The sequence below is a fragment of the Octodon degus genome, unplaced genomic scaffold (genome assembly GCF_000260255.1).
Source record: "Octodon degus isolate 3935 unplaced genomic scaffold, OctDeg1.0 scaffold00110, whole genome shotgun sequence".
Classification (NCBI taxonomy): Eukaryota; Metazoa; Chordata; class Mammalia; order Rodentia; family Octodontidae; genus Octodon; species Octodon degus.
Genome location: NW_004524686.1, coordinates 689872 through 715519, shown reverse-complemented (window position 1 = coordinate 715519; position 25648 = coordinate 689872). Strand labels below are relative to the sequence as shown.

The 25648-nt window shown below is 35.0% G+C and overlaps 1 protein-coding gene across 1 annotated transcript in view; it reads left to right on the top strand.

Annotated features, from left to right (window-relative positions):
* The window catches only part of Calb1 (calbindin 1), a 26464-nt gene extending 1146 nt beyond the window's left edge, over window positions 1–25318 (top strand). Inside the window, exons 3-11 of the mRNA XM_004639328.2 lie at window positions 3606–3680; window positions 14139–14222; window positions 14317–14373; window positions 17705–17782; window positions 20483–20538; window positions 20623–20662; window positions 20795–20848; window positions 23250–23321; window positions 23640–25318. Of these exons, the coding sequence (XP_004639385.1) occupies window positions 3606–3680; window positions 14139–14222; window positions 14317–14373; window positions 17705–17782; window positions 20483–20538; window positions 20623–20662; window positions 20795–20848; window positions 23250–23321; window positions 23640–23753 (630 nt within the window). The 3' untranslated portion in view covers window positions 23754–25318. The remainder of the gene's footprint in view (window positions 1–3605; window positions 3681–14138; window positions 14223–14316; window positions 14374–17704; window positions 17783–20482; window positions 20539–20622; window positions 20663–20794; window positions 20849–23249; window positions 23322–23639) is intronic.
* Window positions 25319–25648: the final 330 nt, after the last annotated feature.

The following is a 25648-nucleotide window of genomic DNA, read 5'->3' as shown; positions in this document are numbered from 1 at the left end:
GAGAGAGAGAGAGAGAGAGAGAGAGAGAGAGAGAGAGAGAGAGAGAGAAGAAAAAGGGGGAGAGAGAGATTCTGAGGTGTTCTAAAGGGGAATACCTTGCAGTCTTAAATCAGAGTTTTAAATATGATAGCTAGATAATAAAGATCACAAATATAGATAGATAGATCAATAGATAGACAGACAGACAGATAATTTTGTGTTTGTTTTAATAGGTCTTGAAAGTGCGGATAGATAAAACCCTTAGCAGATTACCACTTCTACCACTTGTGTTTGGTTAGGTAATTTTTAACTTCTCTTTTACTGCCATCAGAAGTAAGGGGGTAGAAATACTTTTCTGCCCCTTGGTGGTCAGGAAACAGATCTGCAGTACATGAACCTCTTCTAGTGCCAGTTTTAGCTGTGGAGCTGTTATATTTAGGGAGATGAAAAGCAGCTTGACCCTCCTCCCTCACCATAGTTAGCTAGTTTGTATCCTAAAAATTAGCAAGAATTTGGCAAGAAAGATTTTCATTTCTGTAATGAGAGAAACCTCAAAAATTAGAGAAGCAAGAAATTCTAAGAATTCTATGTATTGTAAAAAAATGAATATTCTGATGAGAAACAATTGATAATATTTTGAAAATAAGCCGTTTGTGATTTAAGCCATTAGGGATTAAACATATGACAATTCTTACTGCTTTAAAACAGATATCAGGCTTCAAGTAAAATGTTAGCTTTTAAACATATGTGATGGATATATAGAAGGAATATGAGGTAAGAATTTTACCAGTCTACTACAGTTTATGTAAGTCTGTCTTCCAGAAGGGAATATTGGATGCAGGCTAGCTAGATGTCAAAGGTTTTTGACTTTTTGGACTATGATTAGAAAGAAACACTTATATTATGACTTACATACTTATCATGTAGGTATATTGTACATGATATCTGCTAGTATTGAGTGATATACATACTTTTTACCAATAAAATTATTTCTGGTCTATCTACTTTGAAAACTATATAGTACACATCTCTGTTCAACATATTAAAGAGAATCCTAGAGGACTCCAGACTCTTATTGTATTAAAATGCATTACAGAATTTACCAGTTGCTGAAATCACTGGTCAAATTCATTTTAAAGCAAATCATGCTCTAGGGATTGTTTTACCCTGATTTAATAATCAGGGTAAAAAAATAAATCAAATAAAATGTTTTCTATTCTCTCCATATTCCTCTCACCTGAATCACTGTTCAAACAATTCATGTGATACAGTTTTTATAGCTCTATGGGTCTTTGGCTAATAAAACTGAAGAAATTATCTTCCTCATTTAGAATATGTTTATTTAAAATTCTGGTTGGAAAGGCTTATGGAAGTTGATTTCAGTGACCAAATGATTAGATTCTAATTTTTCCACAAGTAATTTTAATATTGAATTCATTTTTTTCTTAGGATTCAAATATTAATGAGCTCTATGCAATTTTTAAATTTTTTCCTCCACATTTTAATTTTTGTAATTTTTTTTAAAAAAACAATGTACACATAATGGAGTTTCAAAGAGTTTAGAGCCTGATCATTTCTTCTACGGTCTAGCCTCCAATTTTGAATTATATGAAGCTCCAATTATTAGATTAGAAATCAATAATAATCCAATTGAGCACACGTTTAAGATTGTATCAAGTCGCTCACCTTCAAACTTGAGGATTTGCCGGGTTATATGGATAGGCTCTGAATGGTCAAAAATCTAAGCCAAAAAAGCATACAAGTCAAGTTCTAGATTGAGAGGTTTACATATTACACACATCTTTAATAATACTACCCAGCTCATTGTCATTAGCCTACTTGCACATGCTCTCTCTTTTGAAAATATAGAGATTAACTTTATAATCCAGACTTCTTTGCATTTCTTGCCATAGTATAATGTACTTTGTTGCATTAATGGAAACGTTGGTTTGACATAATATGTGAAATTTGAAAAATTTTAAGTGAATGTAGCACCAATGAGTTATGACACTCCAATACATTTCTGAAGCCACTTTTTTTTACAATAGACATAATGTTTCACCTTTAATTTGCATTGGTTTTTATCAATCTTTGATGATGACTATGCCTTGAACTGCTTAAAAAACTAGACTTTGATACAATTGCCAACCAGAAATTTCACAAAATAAGTATTAAGACTTTTAGTTAAGCTAGTCATATTACAAAGTCTTAAGATTTAAGACTTAATTATTTGTTTTTATTCACTTTAAGATATGTATAAAAAATAAAAGAACTCATTCCCACTGTTGGTATGGAATTGATTTTTTTATTTTCTTGTAATTGTTCCTGTATTCAAAATTCAATAAATGCAAATTGCAATCTGTTCACAGCACAATTCAAGACTATGATAAAATTATATTACTTTATTGCTATTTATCATATTATTTCAACTAGAGATATCTACATTTGTTCCAAAAGGATTTTATAATTACTATTAGTAGTAATATTGAGTCTAATATAGTCTTTAAATTATAATAATCTGCCTATCTTTGGAACAATTTTGTGGTAGGTAACTACCATTTTTTAGTTATGATGTAAATTGAGACCTTAATTTACATTCTCAAGGACATACAATAGGATATTAGTGAGGGCTGACCTATTTTTAAGTAGGCTTCGTTAATACAACAGGGCTATTTTAAATAGGCTCTGCTAAACACCCAAAGGTAAAAACTTAAACTTTCTAAATACCAGTTCTATGTTCAGATCACTAGTTTATAGTTCATAACTCTCTAATCTGTCAATATGCAAGAAGATGATAAAAGTAGTGTAATACACTGAGAAAAACAAGCCAAAAAAGAAGCTATCATTTAATTAGTTACCCCTAAACATGTTTTATTGTGCTTAAATACATGGGAGAGAGAATATAATCCCAGAAACATGTGAAACACAGCCATGCTGGGACACTGCTTATGGTAGAGTTGAAGGCAAAGGTCATAAGCATAACATCAGTGGTCTAAACTAAGGTCCTCATATATTGCATGTCTGTTGGTGAACACACAAGTTGGTCAAGTCACTTTTCACTGTATATTTTTCCCAAATGTTTAATTTTTAAGTTTAGTTAGTGAATGCCTATTTTGTGCTGGAAATATTTCTTGCTTTAAAAGCGTGTTACTGTTCAGTATTTGCATTCTTTGTTCGTCCAAACAAAAAATACATTTTACTACTTTCCATGGATAAACTGTATTGGAATAAGAAAAATGTTATAGGACAAGACAGAGTGACAGTATAATGCATCCTTTAGTGAAGAAAATAATGTTTAGAGTATATTAACAGCCGTCATATTTAAACTCACTAATAGTAATGAAATGAATAATTTTTACTATATTTTCAAACAAATAGTATGACCTGACAACTAATAACAGATGAGAAATCATTGTGACTGATTCCAAAATGATCAGCATAATGATAAATCTTTCATTTGAAGATAATAAATGCTATATATGACATTATGATTTTAATTTGATGACAGTAGCTCATCATACATAATTCAAAATGGTTTCAATTTTGGCTTCTCTTTGCAGTAATTTATTAATACCATAATGAGTACTTTTCTTACAAACTTCTTTCTTGCTTTTGTATAATTTTAGGAGTTATCACCTGAGATGAAAACTTTTGTGGATCAATATGGGCAGAGAGAAGATGGAAAAATAGGAATTGTAGAGGTAAGGAACTTAAGCATTTTTCTGATTTGCTAAATGAGATTCATTTTTGAAGCTGCTTCCAAGCCAAGAACAATGGGCCAAGATTCATACAGAGAATCCTCTTGGACTCAGAAGTATATTTTAAAAATTAGAAATGAAAGAGACTCTCAGAGTGGGCCAGACCCAGAGCCTAAATAACCTATTAATACACTGAAACTCTAGAGAAAGGAAATGGGCAACCTCTGATCACTCGTCTGTTTGTTGGCATCAGTTCACTTGGAGGAAAATTCCCCCAACTCCTGGATCTGTGTCCACTCTTTGTACTCCTTCCCTTCCTTTCAATATACTGCCTACCTAGTCTATTTGTGCTTATTATTGTTTTACTCGATAGACTTTTCTTTCTAAATTTAAATTAAATATTTACAGCCCCATGAAAAATGTCAGAGCAAAAATCTCCAACCTGATTCTAAAATCCTATTTAAAATTAATAGATGCCCCTAGTAAAAACACAAGAATTTACTTAACTAAAGTTAGTGAATATTTTACCATTTTCCATAGGTACATATTTCCTTAATAGAATCTGTGCAAAGTAAAAGGTGGGTGTTAAATCTTCTCTTTTGACAATGACTTTTCCTGTTGAGGACAGTTTGTTTTGTCTGTGATTGAAGGAAGCGAAACTTTAATTATGTAACCAATCTGAATTCTCAGATTTGTAAAAGAGCTATTTCTTCCTTTATTCCTAGTTTTCCAAACTCCAGTGGTATTTCAGATTCTATCCTTATCTCTGCAACCTATTAGAGAAACTTCATGGAAATTTTTTCCCAGAAAAATTAATCATGCCATAGTTTAAGATACGCTGAATTGGAAGCACGATTAGACTCTTCATAGAATGTCCTCAGTGTATTAAAGTATGAAGCATTCTGGCTCTCAAAAACATATATCTTTGATTCAGACAACTAACCTGGTTTTTAACTAATTGATCTTATTAGGACTGGCATGAAATACACTTATTTTTAAATAGCTACCACAAATAGAGTTAAGGGAGGGCATACTATTATTATCTTTGTAATTAAAATTTTTCCCTGGAGTATACATTTTCTCCTTTGCCTATGTGTAACTCATTACTACTATAAAAATAGGTAATAGTAATAGGACTTACAGATTGAGGTAGAAACCAATCAAGATATAAAGTCATAAAGAACTAATAAAATCTCTTTAAAATGAACATGACTGATGTAAGGTAAATCCATTTATTCAAAACAGGTTTGAAAATCTGACATCAGTGAAATTCTAGACTGGCTACTTCAAAATTTGTGTTTTCTAATTTTAGCAGGGGAAAGAATGTTATTTTGTTTGTTGTATATCTCATGCTTAAATGACTACACGGGCCCAGCAACTTATTCTGTTTCATTTCTTCAGTGATAGTAGGTAATTAGGTGAAAAATACAGATTATACTTACATGCATTTTGGACTTTTAAAAGGACAAGGCAGACGAACATATTTTGAATCTACATATGATAGTTTAATCTTGTATGACTTAATTGAAGTTTAATTTGAGTGAGAAGATAGGTTTCACTTAGTGGATGATATCTTGCAGGTTTAATGAAAGATGTTTATTTCCTCACAAGTTTGATTTGCTTGAGATAAGAAACCGTGATAGGCAAGAAAAGATTTTTCTATGCAAGGAAAAGTAAATATGCTTAACAAAAGGTATTAAAGAAGATAGTGTAGGCTTCAATGAATTAAGGAACCTACAGAAACAAAAATAAAAGTTTACATGTGTGACCTTATACAATTTATAAAATGTTTTCAAATAAGTTATCTCTTTTGACTCCCATAACAACAAAATAAAGTAAATCTAAATATAAAATGAGGGTCTATCCTATAGTTGAGTAGACTGAAGTTTCAGCAGAATTTGCCTAAAATCAAAGAAAGGTAAGAAACAAAAGTATAACACGGACACTTTCCCCTAAATTACTTTGCATACTTTTTAAGATAAATAGAAAATCTTCACACCATTAGAAGGAAAGATACTTCAAGCTTCAGTTATTTGGTAACTTATGGCAAAGCTTTAAGGTTAGCTGGGTTAACTAGGGATGCAAAAAGGGCAGGTGCTGCCATAGTCACGATGGAGTTACACTCTGATAAACCCAGTGGAAGCTGGCAAAGCTTGGAAGCACAATATGCTTTAGTGCGCCTGACCTTTGGAGCACCACTGTTCAGCAGCACAGTGCCTGCAGCCCTCTGGTGACTGTATGGTTCTCGGTTCCCTGTCATAATATACATTACTAGCCCAGGAAAGACCAAAAGTCAAAAGTCCAAGTACAATTTCTATTTAATGTGTACTGTTTTTGCATCACTATAAAATTAGCAAATCTTAGATTGAACTATCCCAAGAAGGTCCCTCAGCCACGGACCTTCTATAGATAGCATTTGGGCAAATAATTTAAAACATGATGTTTAAAGAACTTTACAGATCAGTTCAAGCATGAAGAGTTTGAAGTGAGGGAAATGAGACAGGTAAGAACAGACTGAAGGATTTAATGCTGTGGGATATGGAACTTTTTGCCATACAGGACTCTTGAGAAGAACTATCCAGAATTCCTCACTTTAATGGTAAAGAAATGAAGACCCAAAAACATTGGATTACATGTTTGAGGTCCCACCAGAAAGCAGTGGCATAACCTGCATGAAGATTTAGATTTGATTCTGATTCCAAAACTCTTTTTTTTTTTTTAACAAATCAGATTATCAGCCAAAATGTAAAAGGAAAGGGCCCAGGTTGCAGGCACTCACAGAAGAGAACTGGAGAAAGAGAGATTGGGCAAGATTGTCACAGTAGCTTACATGCATGGGATTCAGTCTAGAGTGGTTAAGTAAGAGTTAAGAAAATAGCGAGCCTGAAAACTCGGTGAGAAATTAAAAGTTACAGTAGTATGAGGAAATGAAGAAAGGGAAAGTAGAGAATGCCTGAACCATAATGTGCCCTTTGTTGTCACCAGAAAGTTGTATTAAAGTTCATTCCTTCTTTACCCAACATGACATACAATATTACTTGCTTAGAAATCTTACATACTGAGCACCTGAATCCTAGCCAGCAGAAAGAGAACACAAAATTCCAAGCTGTCCAAAAATTATAATCATCTCCCACCTCACATTAAGCACAACATGTTGGTCTTCAAAGAGAAAGTTATTTTTGTTTGTGCATTGTGCCCACTTGATAGTTGTGCTCATGAACTCAAAATCTAATGAAAGCAAAGTAGTGTCCACATGGTAGTCTGTTTCTTCTATGCAACTGGCTACATTGATTCAGAAGACCTAAAAATGCAATGATTATTTTTTGAAGTTTTGATGTAATGAAATTGCTTGCCTTTCCAACAACATGCATTTGCTACCTAATAACCTACAAAAAGAAGAGCAATATGCAGATATGATTTTTACTGAACTTAGTAATTTCACACCTTTAAATAGACTTAAAAATTCATACAAATACAGTTCAGCAACAAGATTATTAATCTGAACTCAAAAGAGTAGCATAGAAATTCTAAGATAATTGAACAAATACCATGCAATAAAAAAAAGTTCTAAATTTATGTAGACTAATAGCTCTATTGAAGAGAAGTCCAATTAAAATAATTAAATAGGAAGACTGAATGATTTATCAGGGAATGGAATTTTCTTCTCTAGGGCTTATATGGAGTCAGATATTTCCTTTCGCTGGATGTCAATTTAGAAGCTTTTCCTGTCTCCCTTGGGCAATGTGTGGGAACCTACTATCCTTTCTACAGTTAGTGTTTCTATCTGTCCAGGTCAGTGCATCCACTGAAAAAATAGATTCAAAGCTATTTTAATCCTAAAACTGTAACAACCCTCCCAGGGAAGCAGCCACTTCTCTAGATGTCCTTTTTTTTTTTTTTTTTTTTTTCCACAGCAGAACTTGAGCATAGGAGGTTAAACAGGCTGGATATAAGTTTTCATTACAGATTATTTGTCCACCTCAGCAGCTAAGAAAATGACTGCCAATGAAATCCCATTTTAGAATTTGCTTTGCATAGATTTTCTAACTCTTTATTAGTGAATTTTTTTTGATTGAAGATATTAATGGAGAGTGATGAAGGTAAAGGTCAAAAATCTCAAAAGTTTAGAAAGTCAGATTGTCTGATTTTTAATCCAGCCCAAGTTAAAAGATAAGTGAGAGCAGGCTATTTATGTTGTCTGAGCCCCTATTTCCTTACTGTAACAAGGGCAACTATTATCATCTTCATATGTTTTTTATGAGTATTGACATCAAATGAGATAGTACCTGGCAAACAAATATCCTCACAAACTATAAAAACTCAAATAAATGATTTGTTATTAGTACTAAATATAAAAATAACCTACTGGACAATTTACACTACTCTGTGTGCCAAGCCTTTTCTTCACACTTCTGATTTGGTCAAATTCAAATAATTAAATTCAAATAGCTTTAAATTTACGAGAAGATAATTTGCCTTCCAAATTTCCTGGACTCAATTCTTACTGCCGAGGAAAAATGTTTCTCTAGTTCTGAAATGAAAACAAGCGAATGCTTGGCTAATAGATGCTCAAGAAGGCAAATGTACATCATAACTGTGCTTAAAAGTTAGAAATTAAGGGTCCAGGGAGATGGCTCAGTGGAATAAGCCCTTCCTCGGGAAGTGCAAGGCCTGAGTTTAATCCCTGGTTCCACCAAAAAAAAAAGTTAGAAATTATGCTTCAAGTGTACATGCTTTAAAGTATTTCTCTTTGTCCTTTGCATATTTAGTGAAGTTACTTTTTGTGAACAATCTTCTCACACTTAGCTCTTAGCCTTATCATTGTATCTATGTCCTGCTTTTTATCTTGCTTTTTATCAGTAAAAAAAAAGAAAATTGTTTAAATCATCTGTGTCCCTGGTCGTGGCTGCAAATCACCAGCCACCAGCACCACGAACACACTGCCTAGTACTTAATAGTTATCTGATGCATAGTAAGGAATTTCATTCAAATTCAAAATAAGGTAAGAGCTCCGTATTATATGTTATGGAAATAAAAGACAAAAGGGAGAAGACCTGTGAAGGTGGAGTTCTCTGGGAAGCTGATCTGAGGGGCAGCATAGCATTTAGGAGGATTATATGAATTACTTCCTGCAGAACATAAGCGAAGAGAACAGGACTTGGGCAAAGGAAGATGCTAGACCATGAGCCAATTGACCTATAGTGAGCTCTGAAGCTGGGTGACCTTTCAGAGACTTCTCAAGATTTTATTGAGAAGGGTGAGCCTTTGTATTCCCATGTAGATTTGTCACAGGCTACTTTCTGTTTGAAGAAACAGAACTGTCTTCAACCCAGTTGAACTTCCCTCAAAGGGTCCTAACTATTGAGCCCTCAGCAGTGCTCTCAGACTCTGAGGAGAGCTCTGGGTAGCATATTGCAATGTCCACACCAACGCTTACCCACAGCCCAGGAAGAAGTTATTTGCATTATATGCAATGAAGCCTAACTGCCACAGTCTTATTTACAGTCTATGAGGACCCTAGACAAATAATCAATTTCTTTATTCATTACATGAATAAAATGGCAACTGAAATTTGTGCAGTTGTTGGCTGAATAATAAGTACAACACGGGCCTTATCCTCAAGGAGGTAGGCAAGCAGAAAAAAAAATTTGCTTCCTTATTCTTAATGGCAAGCAACTAACTCTTTTAAGTGAAGACCTAAGGGATTCTATTTGTGGCCACAGCTATGTGCTTTCCAGTCACCTCCTTGAGATTTCCTACTCCCTTGAAACCCATAAAATTTTTAGAGTTCATAAAAGAGAAGGTAGGCAAGCCAAAAATTAAGAAGTCACCAAATATCTTGGAACAACAGTACTAGGTATTTCTCCAGAGAGTCATGATTGTGAACAAAGTAGCTCTACTTCACACCTTCTGTAAGGGACTTTTGGTATGTTGGAAACATTCCCTTAGGTCTACAGCTGGAGAACTACCACACCCAGCCTGAAAATTTGAATATGAATAATCAACATGGATGACAACACATGGCCACCACACTGAAATACACCTTAAGAGAGTATTTTTATGTTCATTAAAACTATATCCTACTTATTCATATTCATTCCTGTCCTTTCATGGCCAGTATTCTTATAATAATATTTTACAATATTTTTTTTTCTTTTGGTGGAACCAGGGATTGAACCCAGGCCCTCGTTCTTGCCAGGGAAGTGCTTATTCTATTGAGCCATCTCCCCGGCCCCATAATATTTATTTCTAATGATTCTAAAACAAGATAGTGTATGTGTTGAATACAGCAAGAACAGTTCAATGAAACTAAAACAGAATGGATATAATGCACATAGATAGATGCAATCAATATTTTTAATAATTACAAGTAATACCGGTTGGGGAGATAGCTTAGTGGTCTAAGAACCTGCCTGGTAAGCGCAACGATCCAGGTTTGATCCCCGGTACAGCACGCTGGGCTTGCCACTGAAACTGGGCATAGTGGTTCATGACTGTAATCCCAGCACAAAGAGGCAGAGACAGGAGGATCACTATGAGTCCAAGCTGCATAGCAAGACCCTGTACCACATAAATAAATAAATTAATTAATTAATTAATTTTTTTTTTTTAAAAAAAGAGCAATTTGAGCTGGCCAAACAGCTCAGCAGACTAAAGTACCTGCTTAGGGAGAGCGCAGCAGGCTGAGGTGTAAAATCCTGGGTATGCTGTGGCCACCCCACCTGCAGGGTGAACTGAGATAGCAACTGGATGTGGTGGCACATGCCTGGAATCCCAGCACTTGGGAGGCTCAAAATAGGAGAATCACTACAAGTCAGATCTGTGTAGTGAGACCCTGTAGACCCTGTGAACCCTGTACTAAGTACATTAAAAAAAATAAAAATGAGCAATTTGACTCCTTTATATTTGATATTCAGAGACTTCTGGGCTGCATGAGTTATATAAGCACTGATTTATGAAATAATAATGGTTAAATTTTCCAAATTTTGTACTTAGTCATTGCTAATTAGTTTATTTTTTTTCTTCTTTAATATATTTGGCATCTTTCAGCAAGTACAATTTTTCAAGAAAAAAATATTCTTTTGTTCAAGGAAATATATTAATTATGTAAATTCATGCAATATAGAAAGTTATAGCTTCTTAATGAAGAAAAGTTATGCACCAACCAATAAGCATTTCTTTCTCTTTCTTTTTTTTTCTTTTCTTCCCTTCTTTCCTACTTCCTTGGTACTGGGAATCAAACTCAGGTCCTGTGCTTGCCAGGCCAGCACCATGTCCCTGAGCTGCAGCCCTGTCCTCATAAGCATTTCTTTCAGGCATAAACTTTTACTGGATGGTTAATCAGAAAAGGATGATCAGAGGATGCAGATTGAAATAGATGCCCTGGGATAGTGGTGACAAACCTATGGCATGTGGGCAACAATGAGTGTGCAAAGGCTTTTCTTTCTGCATGCAAGCCAAGTTACCCCAGCATCCAAACATCAGATATTCAGATGTCACTGCAGTGTTGATACTGTGATAAATAAGTGGGCTCTGGGTTGCAGTTTGGACAGTTGGTCTCTAGAAAATTCACCATCACTGACCTGAGTGAAATCCACCAAAAACTTGTGGAGTTGCATACCAAGAAATAAAGAAACCCAGCTTCTTGGGAGGCTGAGTCAGGAATATCAGAAGTTTGAGGCCAGCCTTGGCACCTTGTTGAAACTCTGCCTCCAAAATGAAAACTAAAAATCTCTGGGAATATAGTTCAGTAGTAGAATGCTTGCCTTGCATTGGCAAGACCCTGGATTCAATCCTTTATACCACTAAGTGAAAGAAGTTGGGTCAGGGAGAGCTCAGCAGTTCAAGTGCCTGCCTGGCAAGTGCAAGGCCCTGAGTTCAATTCCTTAGACAAAAACAAAAAGTGAAGGAAAAGCTGATATTGGTTGTTTCTTGTTTTCCAATGAACATTGACATTCACCAACCTTGAAATAACGTGGTCAGACATCCAGTATCACACAGAATCTTTCAAAATGTACACTTACCACCTAGCTCCATGGCTCAGTCTGTTCCTCCAAAGTCTGCCTGCCATGTATTTCCTCCCTCTTTGAGAGACATGCCTTTTATTTTCTTCCTTTTTGGTCTCTCTCCTTTACTGTATTATTCCCTTTTCCCTCCACACCTTTTGGAAGTCTTAAAAGAAGTTTGTTTTGAACACCTTCAAGAAGCAGAGGGGAGATAACTCAGCAGCACAGCACCTGCCTGGTAAGCGTGAGGTTCTGAGCTCAATTCCCAGTACCCAAAAACAACAACAGCAACAAACATATACCTCCAGGAAAGTATTATTATGGCCTAGTGAGGGGTACCCAAGACTTCAGGGGCACGATTGCTCCTCCCTTCTCTGGAGGCCTCTCCATGCCTGGCCCACCACTGCCCGTCTCGCTCCATCGCCTCTTCTTCCCCTTAGCTTTGGTGAAGATCTACTCTTGGGCCTGACATATATTTGGATACATTAATAATAAAAATTACTTGTATCTACTTTCCACAAGCTGCCCTCTTACAAAGAGAGGGACTTTATAAGAAATATGGTGGTTCTAATGAATGGAAACATAGCTTGTAACCAGACTATATTGTCATATGTAAAAGTCACCAACAGATGCATTGTTTGCATTCCAAGACTCAAGAAGCAGCCAGTCAATTCTATTGCTTCAAGAAGCCTGCTGCTTAGTTAATTTACTAATAATTATTAAATTAAAATGATTTTTCAAAGTCAACCAACCACCAGATTAAATCATTCCATCATTCAGCATTGCCTAAAAAATTAGGATTTTGAATTAAATTCTAATTTAGTTTCATAATTCAAGAATTTAAGTAAATCTAAGATCACAGAGGTGTGAATTTAATGAGACCTAGATATCGCTTATACAGATACACACACACACACACACACACACACACACATTGTGTTGATATAAGTGGGTTTACTAATGAAAAGTTCACATTTTTTCACTTACTGATCATAACCTATTTCCACATTTGGATATATTATCATCTGCCCACACTACTGGCCTTTATTTCAAAATAAGATATTTTCTGACTATATCATACTAAGCTAATAAGACACTTGATCCTTCCCTTGGTCTCATCCCTTTATGTAAATCCCATAATCTCAAAAGTCTTAATTTAAGATGCTATTTCAAAATTTCAAAACAAGATAAAGAACATGTTAAGGTATAGGTATAAGGAAAATGAGATTGCTTGCACATAAGGTAAAATGATATGTTTAAAATTAAATTTTAGGTTTTTTTAATAGAAAAGAAGAATGAAAGTTTTAAAAAGAAGAAGAGGAAAATGTATATTTCCCTTTCCTATAATTTTGTAGAAATTTTAGCATTTATACTGAGGCTAAAGGTAATCAAGACTGTAGCTTCTCAGTCTAAATTCCAGGGGTGAGGTTCTGTATCTATGTTTTGGGGAATTCCTCAGCCTCTCAAAAGTAATGAAGAACGATGTGCATAGGATCATGTTTTAATCATGAAGATACAGTGATTCCAACAAAAGGTGATTTGAGCCCAGTATATTTAAGAGACATTGATTTTTGCCCTCACCTCTTCTTTTAGTGGTGAGGATATTGAGATCCAGAAATGGACAAGGGTGTTGCTGGGGATCACAGTTCATTAGCAACCGAGCCAGAAATAGAACTCATGTCTGCTGTGAGGCCATCAATCCAACTTCCTCCTCCTCTGCATGCAATAGACAGATTATATTAGTCTTAAAATGGGATCTGAAGCTCGTTTTCTCTTCCAAAAAAAGTATTGAAGTTATGAAATGGGAGCTAAGGAGAAATGTCATAAAGGCACACAGGGAAGATCCAAGCCCTGGATTCCAGTAAAGATGTCTTTTCAGCAGAAGACAATTTGAGAACTTTGTAATTACTGTTTGGTTTTTCACCATTCATTGAGAACCCTCTCTTTGACTCCCTTTTTACCGTTTTGCAGTTTTCTTTGGTTTGTCTTCCCTTGCAGGTCATAGTAGGCTTTCTCTTTGAACTTGGTGCATTTTTTCTTTCCTATTCTCTACATTGACATTTCTCAATTTTGCTTCAAATAAAATTTGTGCCTTCTCTCCATACTATTCTGTACATGCTGAGAGGAGCAAGGTCTCTCAGGAACAGAAGACAGGAAGAGTTTGAGCTAGTTGGCAGAATCTGTTTGTATGTGCAGGAGACAAGAAGTGGCTCTGCTGCCCCAGCTCACGAAGCACAGAGCAAAGAACTCGGAGGCACAAGAGTGTCAAAGAATGCCACAGCAACCCCTGCAGAGCAGAATGCCCAGCGAAGGGAAAGTCAACTGGTGTTTTCCTCTCCTGCTTTTCTAGGCAATAAAACTGCTTCAGGGGAACATGTTGGAGCAAAACTAAGCAGCAGGTGATGGCAGAGACTTGTTTTCAACCACATTGTTTCTCTTTTTGTATCTTTTCCAGTTGGCTCATGTATTACCCACAGAAGAGAATTTCTTGCTGCTCTTCCGATGCCAGCAACTGAAGTCCTGTGAGGAATTTATGAAGGTAGAAGAAAGCAGTCTCTTTAGGAAACACTGAAGAAATCAGAATGACTGGATTTTTTTTTAATTTGGTTTTTCTTATCCAAAATGTTTTACAGACATGGAGAAAATACGATACTGATCACAGTGGCTTCATAGAAACTGAAGAACTTAAGGTAATCAAATAAAAGCTTATATTAAGATTTTTTTCTTTCCAATGCAGTTATGAACCTCTCAGGGCTTCATGGCTTTTAAAACATTTTCCACAAAAGAAATAAACGTGGAGCAATGTACTCACTCCTTCACATCATTAATGAAATACCAGATCCAGAAAGACTTCTTTTTTCTCCTAGTTCTGTTCAGCAATATGAGGAATTAGTTTTTGTAGTGTGCATAAATTGCTATAAAACCAATAGGTAGGTGATAGATAGAACTATGCACAGGTTAAATAAGTCACACTTTTCCACTGAAATTTGATTTTATACAGTAAACACTTATGTAATAGTCTTCTTTTCCATAAGAAAGACAAATCATGGGACACCTATTGCATGCCAGATACCTCACATGCATTATCTTACATAACCTTTGCATGAGCTCAATAAAATTAGTATTAGCTGACAACAAAAGGCTAGAGAGGAGTTAGATGTTCCACCAAAGGCCATATAGAAATAAGACTCAGACTTTAAATGTTTAAACTTAGACTTGTCCACCTCCAAAACCCATGGGCATTCCTTGCAACCGACAGCTTTTGAGTATTGATAATATTTACAAAAATCTAAAAACTAATTAAATTTTTGTTAAACTGCTACTTTGCAAATGACTTAATTGATTCATATCTCACGTGGTACTTAGGTGGTGGTGTGGGCGTGAGATACAAAGACAAACAGATCCAAAACTCAAAGTTTCCTCAGGGCAAATGTCCGCGTCAGTCTAATGCTTTTCATCTTGAAACCAAGAATGAGGATGCAGCTTTCTCAGATGCTTTGGAAAAACCAAATGAACTATTGCACTGGAGAAATCTGTGTTGCGTTATACATGAACTCAGCTCACTGGCCCTTTTCATCTCATTTCCTCAAATCTCTGTCTGAAAGACTCAATTTGCTCTGATAATTAAAGGGGAATGGTGGATAGTCAGATGCTGACTATGAGCACCTGATTATGTACCTACTATGTAGCTGACATATGACTGCGTACTTGAAATCTATTTTAACATTTCGTCCTCACAGCAAGCTGGCAACGCACTTATTATCATTTGCAATATATAAAGAGATTCAAATTCAGAGCAACTGGATCATTTCTCAGGATGACACAGTGACTTGAGAAACACAGCTAAGCTTGGACCCAGAATATCTAACAATGTTAATATTTGTCTCCTACAGCACCGCATACCTTCAAGCTTTGTTCACTGAAAGTTACTTGTGCTGCTGCCCTGAGGGAGAATGAACATCAAACTTTTTTCTTAATCGTGGTTCAACATGGTTTAAAGAACACACATTTTTAGAGGTGCATGGAACTGGGACATTTATACAATTACATTGCTGAGCCATAGTCACCTGCAGACTATAGAAAGTATAAACATTTTTAGTGTAAAGTCACTGGCAACTGTGTCTTTGACACACCTTCAGCTTTGGAACTACAGCCTATGAGGTGATGGTGCAGCTATTGTGTTTTTATTCTTTTATACCTAAACCATCTTTAAAAATCCTCTCCGACCAGAAAAAAAAAAAAAAAAACTCAGCTCATTTCCAACACTGACCTCAAAACATTCCAAAAGTCTCCTTCTTTGTTCTCAATTTTATTCTCAGAAAGAGATTCTAAATAGAAGTCCTCCTCCCTGGGGAATTTTTGAAGATAACTTGGCATTCTTTTTTAATAGATCTTTCAAGAAAGCTAATTTTAAGATCCATAATAGAGTACAACATCCCTTACTCTCAGACATGACTTTGAATCTTAGTGTCCCAAGGTTTCTCCCAGGCTATTTTTGTGACCACCATTTTTGTCTCTGATGAGGATTTTTAACCCAATTAATCTCTGACAAAGCCTCAGAAGGCTCAAAACTAAAATTCACCCCTACCAGATGACTTTGAATTCTCCATACTTCACTTTCAATTTGAAGCAGACGTTTGAAGTGAAAATAAATTTAGCAAATCAAAGAAATGGTCTCTTTCTTTGAGAAGAGTAAAATCAAACCAGGCTAGCAAAACTGGTACTTTTGGGGAGGAGATAAGCCACTGCTGAACGAAAGAAACCCAATCCTTCAATAATAACTGCACAGTTTTTATAAGTGCATTAATTTATTTTCTGAAAAATATAAAAGAAACAGCACTGAACAAAGTAACAGACTTATGCTTAAGTACATATGGTGTCATTTATGTGGAGAGCTTTGAAAAGCTTTTATTCAATTTATTTCTGTGTTAAAAAAGAGATAATAAACTCAGTCTTTAGCTAGAGCTGTCAAGTTAATAGTCGTCTTTTCTACCCTTTCCACATTAATCTCTGTTTCAGTGTGATTCGTGCATCCTTCAAGGTATTGATGTGATTGTCTGTAGCCAACTGCTTGAATTTGCAGTCAGCTGAAGTATTTAACCAAGGCTTCTTTGGATGGCTTCTCAGCTATATGCTCACCAACTGGCCCTCTAGAGAAACAGGCTTCATGCTTCTGTAAACTGAAGCGTAAACACAGTCCAGAGGGCATAGAATGTATTCAACATTCGAGTTCATCACACAATACAAAGGCTGAGAGAAAAGCCCTTATATTTCTTACAGAAGAGTCACATGAATACTTGCAAAAATAGCATTTGGTGGGAAAACATCCATTGGGTTGGCTGATTTTTAAAGCTTAAATTCAGATTCCTACACAGCATAAAGTCCCAATTCTTGTTTAATTGAAGTTATAAAAGCATAATATAACACAGATTACCACAGACTTCCTCTGTAAGAAGCAGATATTGCATATGTCAAAACCAGCTTCCTTATAGGAAATTCACAAGAACAGCATGGCTTAATCTCATTTTGAAGGTCTTCTGTAGGAAAAAAGATATATTTATGTACATATGCAAGATAGTTTGGATAATTAATTGTACTGCTGATTTCTGCTGGTCCATTAAAAGGGGCCACTAATGCTTTAAAATTTATTTATTTATTTTTCTTTCTAATTTCTTATAATTTTTTAACAATTTTTCAGGTTTATATCTGGTAACCTAAACAACTAATTTAAAGATAACATTATGCAGTACAACAACCGTTGTTGAATTCCTATTACTTTGGGGGGATTTTTGTTTGTTTGTTTGAATTCCTATTACTTTGTTTAATGAAATTTTGTATCATTTCTATTACTTTTTTATCACTTTATATTCTTTAGAAAAGGTTCTCTGTGGAAAGCACCTAGTTCACCCCTCTAAAAGAGCTTTCTGTGTATTTCTGGAATGTTGGTTTTCAAAGCATCTGAAATGGAAGTAAACTGTCCACCACTGCTGAGGTTTATCTGAGTGTTCTTTATCTTACCAGAACTTTCTGAAGGACCTGCTAGAAAAAGCAAACAAGACTGTCGATGACACAAAGCTAGCTGAGTATACAGACCTAATGGTAAGACTGATCTCAAAAAGACTGTGTCCAAGAACTCACTGTTTTCTTGCTAATTCTCAAGGCTACTGTATCCAAGGTGAAGTAAACCATATGGGCACATAGCTCTCACTTCATTTGTAAATTGGGATACTCAAGAATGTGCACATCTCACAAAGTTGAGCTCCTTAGGCATTGGCTTTAAAGTTCAGTTAAGAAGACTTTGCTTTCATGTTAAGCTACATGACGCTTCCCTCTCAGATGATAAGTTTGTTTGCTTGCAGCATTCATCTATCATCAAGTTATACTTCCTATTAATAGATAGTACATGATATATGCAAATTATAACTTATATGACCTCAAGCCTACTTATTTAGATTTATTTTGTTTTTATTTGTGGAATCATCCATCATAGGGAATCTCTACCTGGACATGGTATATCGCGTTTCTTCTTTTTTTCCCATTCCAATCTCTTCCCTTCAACTGATCTTCCCTCCTTATCTACAAAAGCTTTGATTCCATTTTTTTACTCCTATTATTTTATCTCTTATCCTTTCTTTCCCGCCCCACCCCCATTCTCTTCTCATTTCTCAATCTCTATTATACATTTTGATCTTTATTTGTGCTTTTGGTTACTCATGACAGAGAAACAACAGAATAATCACCACGTGTTCAATTATTTATACAGAAACTTAAAATTCATTTTTATCACAGCTTAGAGTGTCTTAGACTTTTTTAGAGTTTAAAGAGAACTTGTGAGTACTTTCATCATTAGGCCACTTACAATAGTTTTCTTTTGCTTTTTTATTTGAGGTATCATATTGGTGCTGTGGGTGAGGAAATCCAAATGTATCCTGACCGTGTTACTTTGGCAAATAGCATAGCCAAGATGTATCACAGAATACAAATCATGGAGTCAGGAAAATGCCTTTCTTAAAGTTTTAAGAAAAAATGATTAAAGCAATTAATGATGTTCAAGACAGAATAAAGCAATCCCATGAAAATTACTTTGTTCTAAATGGGTAAAGTTTGCTCATCTTAGCTCCAGGAGGCACATAGATTTTTATGTGATCTAACTAATATGAAGGTACTGTGAGTTCTTACCCATGATTTAAAATATCCATAAAATATAACTGTATGTTATAAAAGTTTCTATGTTACATTAGACTGCTGCACAAGTTAGCCTTTTAGGTACCCTGAGAATAATTTGTACAGGGTTCAATTACATTTACTGTAGCTGGCATTATTTTCAATTTCTTGCCCTACTTTGGGAAAATAAAAACTCTAGGACTATATTATTGGCTTATTCAACAGTGATATTTATTACAAAATATAACTAATATTATTTTTAAAACAACCAAGATTTTTTTTCATGTTCTTTGATTCCCATCACATTTCCACAGCATTAGCAAATAAATGGGAGACTTTTTTTGTGTGTCGAAATAGACAGGCCTAAATTCTGAATCTGTTCTCTCTCTCTCTCTCCCTCCCTCCCTCCCTCCCTCCCTTTCTTTCATAGAAATAGGCAGTAACCTATATTAATCAATTTTTCATCCTGTGTTGATCTTAAGGGACATCTATTTAGAACTAAGTCTCCTTTCCTGGTAGAAACTTGCAAAATGTTCACATGGGAATCTTCCCCTGTTGAATTGTCCTGGCATATCTGATTAAATGCTATAAACCAGTTCAAATCCAGGAAGCAAATTAATCAAGAACTAATTAAAATTTAAATATATAGGTGAGGAAATATTTTTGTATGGCTCCTAAACTGTGTGATCTAGTTGTCTAGTGTCTCAGCAGACATTGTCACAATATTAGAATTTATGGTCAATGGAGTATAAAAAGCTATGCCAGTATAAGATATTGAAAAAACTCTGCTCCCTACTAAGAATTCTTAGTACATCTCAAGCCATCTCAATGTCTTTCCTTCCTTCCTTAAAAAGACCACACTAACCTGTTTTCATTATGACTTCAGTATATTCCTTTTTTCTAAGACAAAAATAATTCTACTCTGTACATCTTTAGTTCACATACTTCATATATTTTAATATATTCCATATATACTATTTCTATATCATATAGCAACCATTGCCACTTTTTTTTAAAAGTGTGAGTGCTTCACAAATATGCATATAAACATGTTTATGATCAGACATGTCTCAGAGTATGAGACAAAACTTTGTTGGAACGCTATGAGCTTTACTGAGTATCTAGTGACCGAGGGAAGGTGAAAAATTCAACATGACTCAAAAATCCTATTACCTAAAGACTTACTCATGTTATCTGCCTATTGCTTTTGTCTGTACTATTTTGTGTGCTAAAGAGGTAAATAAATACTTATTTTCGCACCATCCTCTGGAGAGGTTCAGCGGTCCTGTATCCTGCCAGGCACTATTCTTCACATGTATAGATACACATTCGAAAGTATTTCCAAAACAAAATGAGTTAAGGTATTCTACAAGCCTAAGTTCAGGCCTCTATTGCTCTGCTTCACTGTTCCATGTTGGTCAGATACACCTTGACAACTGATGTATTACAAAAGTGAAAGCATGCTTTGAAAGTTTTAAAACACGTTAGTTTCTAAAATTTTCACTGTATGTGTAAGTTCTTGGTAACTTAAACTACTTGATTTGGAATGCTTGTCTTCATTAAATCAGTCTGCAATAGCTAATATTTTGCTCTTAATTTTGGAAACAAAATAAAACCCTACATTTTATCTTTTAGTTGAAACTGTTTGACTCAAATAATGATGGGAAGCTGGAACTGACGGAGATGGCCAGGTGAGTTTAGGAAATATGCTAATAGTAGAGTAAGCGGATCCCTGCCCCAAAACCATATCTATTAACATGATTTTCTCTTAAAAGGTTACTACCAGTGCAAGAGAACTTTCTGCTTAAATTTCAGGTACTGGACTTTTTCATCCATAGTATATAATGTTTTCTTTGAAAAGTTAGAATGTGGGAGATTTGTGCAGAGAAGTAAACTGAAGTGTAGTAGTAGTAGTCGCAGCACTTTAACTTCTTTTCTCTCTTTTAGGGAATTAAAATGTGTGGGAAAGAATTCAATAAGGCTTTTGAGTTATATGATCAGGTAAACGTTTGTTCTTTTTTTTTTTTCTTTTATTTTCATTATGCTAAAGCACTTTGTATGAGATCTATCCTCATTATTTACAGGTGGTTCACTAAGCAAACAATGCTGCATGGCATATTTTTAAAATTTATTTATCTCACATAATTAAAAATTTATGATCATTAATTAGGAACTTTCCAAACCCCGATAACAACCAATCTGCTCTGCTTCTTTGAGTTTGACTAGCTTAAATGCATCACATTTAACTGGTGTCACGTAGTATTTACCCTCTATGACTGACTTATTTTATTTAGCAGAATGTTCTCAAGGTTTACTGATTTTCCCATATACTTCAAATTTTCTTTCTTTTTAACGCTAAATAGTATTCACTTATAAAGGACTGGCCAGATAGCTCAGCAGACTAAAGCGCCTGCTTAGACAGAGCGCAGCATCCAGGGTTCAATCCCTGGTGTGCCGATCCCGGGAGTGCCATGCCGGCCCCACCCCTGGGGTGTGCTGAGACAGCAACTGAGACAGGGCATGGTGGCTTGCACTGTAATTCCAGCGCTTGGGAGGCTGAAAGCAGGAGAATCACTACAAGTCCAATCTGCAGAGTGAGACCCTGCAGACCTTGTAGACCCTGTATCAAATATATAAATAAATAAATAGGTTCTATTATATACACACAAAGATACACCTAGATAGATAGATGTCTATCCATCAGTGAGCGTTTAGGTGATTTATGCCTCATAGCTGTTGCGAATAATGCAACATGATCGTGTGCTATTAACATCTCTTTGAGACCCTGATCTTGAGACCCTGATCTTTTGAATAAAAACCCAGAATTTGAATTGCTGAATCATATGAGAATTTTATTTTTAATCCTAAAATATCTTCACATCGTTTTTCATGGTAGATGCTTCATTTTGCATTCTCGCCTAGGGCACAAGGGCTCTCATTTCTTCATGTTTCCATAAAGCTGCACTGATTTTTCTGTGTGTGTGTGTGAGGAGCCATCAGAACAGGTTGAGGTACCTCACATTATGGTTTCAATTTGCATTTGACTGATGATGAGGGACATAAAGCATCTTTTTATATACCAGTTGACCATTTCTATAGCTTCTTGAAGAAATGTCTAGTCAAGTCTTTAGCCTATATTTTAAAAAGATATTAGTGCTTTTTGACCACTGAGTTGTAGGAGTTCCTTCTATCATGAAATATTACATTCCTTATACGTATGGAAAGTAACACTTTCCCTGATACATAGTTTACAAATATTCTCTCCTTGGTTAAATTTTTCATGTTTCATTCCTTTTGTACTATATTAAATGGCATTTCTAATCCATTATAGGTAACTTACTGTTAGTATATAGAATATAACTAAATTTGGATATTGATTTTCATATTTAGTAACTCTATTGAATTTATTTACTTTGAATCTTTAGATTTTTATATGTAAAAATCATATTACCTTCAAATATGAAAAACTTTATTTCTTCTACTTCTATTTGAATGCCTTAAATGTTTGCTCTTATCTATAATTTGATCCTTGAAATTTTGAAAACTGCTCAGTAAGGGAAAATAAAAGTTCAAAGTTTATATTTTAAAACATATGGGAATGCAAAAGGGATTAAAGAGTGTTATATACGTGTATCCAATCCACACAAGGACTGTAAACATTATGCACTGCAAACATGTACTAATAATTTGTTAAAGAAACGCTGGCCTTTAAAAATTATATAACCAATTAATTTTTTCCATGGAAGTTGCACTAATGTATATCCACACTGCACACATCATAGGTCAAATACCGCCCTACAATTTCTCTGCTGTGAGACTTTGAACAAGGGACCAAAAGCTGAGCCTCAAATTCTTCATTTGTACCCAAGAGATAATACCCTCTTACCATGTGAATGAAGATAAACTGGGGTGAAATATCATGCAGAAGCGTCCCACACAGCAAGTTGTGTGTGTAAGGAAAGTCACTGATGCCACTAATCCACACCTTTGGCTTCTTCTCCCAATTACTCCTGGACTTGGGCTCTAAATCCAACTGTCACCTCTTGGTACGACATCAGCCCAGTCTCATAGCTTCTTTGGGCCTCAGTCTTCTTGTCACAGGAATGAATATATTTAAGACTACCTACTTCAGCTGGAGATAATGTTGATAGAATGAAATATTCAATGTTCAAGCACTCTGAAAATCTCAAGGTATCTTACAAATGTAAGGTAGTGTCACCTCACCTATTTTGCAACTCTGGAGCAGCTAAAATGTTGAAGATCTGATGTAACAGGTGAAGCAACAGATTAGAACAGCTGCCAACTGTACTTTCTGAGCATTCCATTATAATCCGTCTGTTTTACTTAACTTCTACTACCGTGGATGGAGTTGGCTGTACGCTGATTACTTCTCTTCCCACAGGATGGCAATGGATACATAGATGAAAACGAACTGGATGCTTTACTGAAAGATCTGTGTGAGAAGAATAAACAGGTAATTTAGTATATTTCTTATTCATCATATTTCTTGAATGCCATAACCATTTTGGAAATATACTTTAAAAGTTTATAATGGAGCAGAAATAGATTGTAACTCTCAAATTGCTTTGTTTGTTTATGGCTAAGTTCATATCATTGTGATAGTTTTTCACAAACCATCTTGTGTTTATTCACACTTGCATAAGAATTTAATCCAGCTGTTTTCTTAATGGATTGATATATAAAGAAGTTGTCATCTCACGTTTTGTCAGTTTGCAATCGTTCATTAGCTTCCACATTGAACAGATTATGCTGTCATCTATGTTCCATACAGGATCTGGATATTAATAATATTACAACATACAAGAAAAACATAATGGCTTTGTCGGATGGAGGGAAGCTGTACCGAACAGATCTCGCCCTTATTCTCTCTGCTGGGGACAACTAGAGCTGGGGCCACAACCACCTGCTAGCGGTACATTGTATCTAAAAAGATAACTGAGCACTATAAAGGAGTAGGCTGTATTTTCTTTTATATCTGTAAATTTTACTGCATATAGACAATTATCCAGGATGTGTGGCACATTCTTTTCTGCTTGTTTCTATACTGTTTGTAATGTACAGTTTTTGTAACTATATGATTGAAAAGGAGAAGGTCTATATTTAGGCCAGCCGGTATACCCAATTAAAAATAACCTAATATGTTCTTGCTTTTATAAATACAATTGCCCATGAAGATTCTCCTGAAATTTTTTGCCAGGATTAATCTCCAAAATTCTAGTTTCTGTTGAAAAATGCACATTATTCACTGAATAAAACACTGTGATAAAAGCATTTATCACTTAATAAAGAACTATGCTTGACAAGCCAAGGATTCTTATTTTAGACAATCATAGGACTGTCCCACAAAGTGCTTCTGTATTTCCAACTACTGAGAGATATGTGCTTCCCCACCTAAAATACTCACAAAAATACCAATAAAAAGTTACATTATGCCTTTTTGAACTTCACCATCTCACTAGAGATGTAGTTACTGATCAACAACATGTCTACAGCTTGAATCCATACCAAATTATTTACTCAAATTGATGTGGTGACAAAGGAAGACAGCACCAAGTGTCACAGATCTAAGTCTGTTTCTGAGAAGTCTACTGTGAGAGTATGACCTTAATTCATTTTCTATTTTCATGTGTTTCAGATTATAATTACTCTGGTAACTGCTGTTTCATGTCATATGGTCTGTAAGCTCTGATTAAATTTAATATGCTAAGTATCCTGGTGTCTAGTTGCATATTTCCTGGATTTTCTTTCTATGTAGAACTGTTCATTTCACCAAGGGTATCTGCTGCCTTTGAAAATATTTTTTTCTAGCTATAACAACTCTATTTTTTACTACATAATTGAATTTTAATGTAAAATTCATAACATCCTGATTACTGAATGTTATATCATCAATACTTTTGTGTATTCTGTGGATTCTATATTTCACATTGGGATTAGCATTCAGAATAGTTTTATTTCTATCTGCAAATAGTTTCAAATGAGTTCAAAATAGCCTCTGAAAAAAATGCTACTGTAATCATTATCTTATCTAGTAAAGGAGATTCTAAAACCTTCTTTGGCCCACATCTGAGTCACAGAGTAACATATTGTAGTTAGAATATCTTATCCTGGTGATAGTTGACGTGTAATAAATGGTAATCTTAGGTTCTCTGTGGAAAAGAGAAATGAGAAAAATGTTTATGTGGAATTTATAAAGTTGCCATAAAAAAGTTAATGATGATTCTGGGTCAACATGAATGTTCCAGTTCAACTTTTATTTTTTCAGTTCATAAAACTAATAGAAAATGTGAGCTATCTCCTTCCCTCAAGAATGAATAGAGAAAAAGATCTACCAGAATAAAATTTATCAGTGGATGTGAATGGTAGATTGGCTTTGCCTGCAGTGTATAAATGGAAGCACTAACATTAGGTTGAATTTAACTGCAAAGAATAAAGAAAAAAGAAAACACCCTTTATGTTTTCTATTGTTTCTTCTCAAAAATGGTAACATACAACCCATAATTAATCCAGGTGGAAATGCAGGGTGCTCAAATCACTATAGCATGAGGAATAAAGGAATTACTGGAAGACTCATTGAATTAAGAAGTATTTCTGAGTGATTAACAATCAAAGAAATTTTTAAAACTCCTAATGTTTGAAGTTCTTTTCCCAACTGACATTGTCAAATACTTCTTCATAAAAATTCTCCTTACAGGACTTTCCTACATTTTATCTGTAGAAAAATCACTATCCACTACAAAATACACATACAAATTCTAACAGGTTTAGCATTCTTACAAT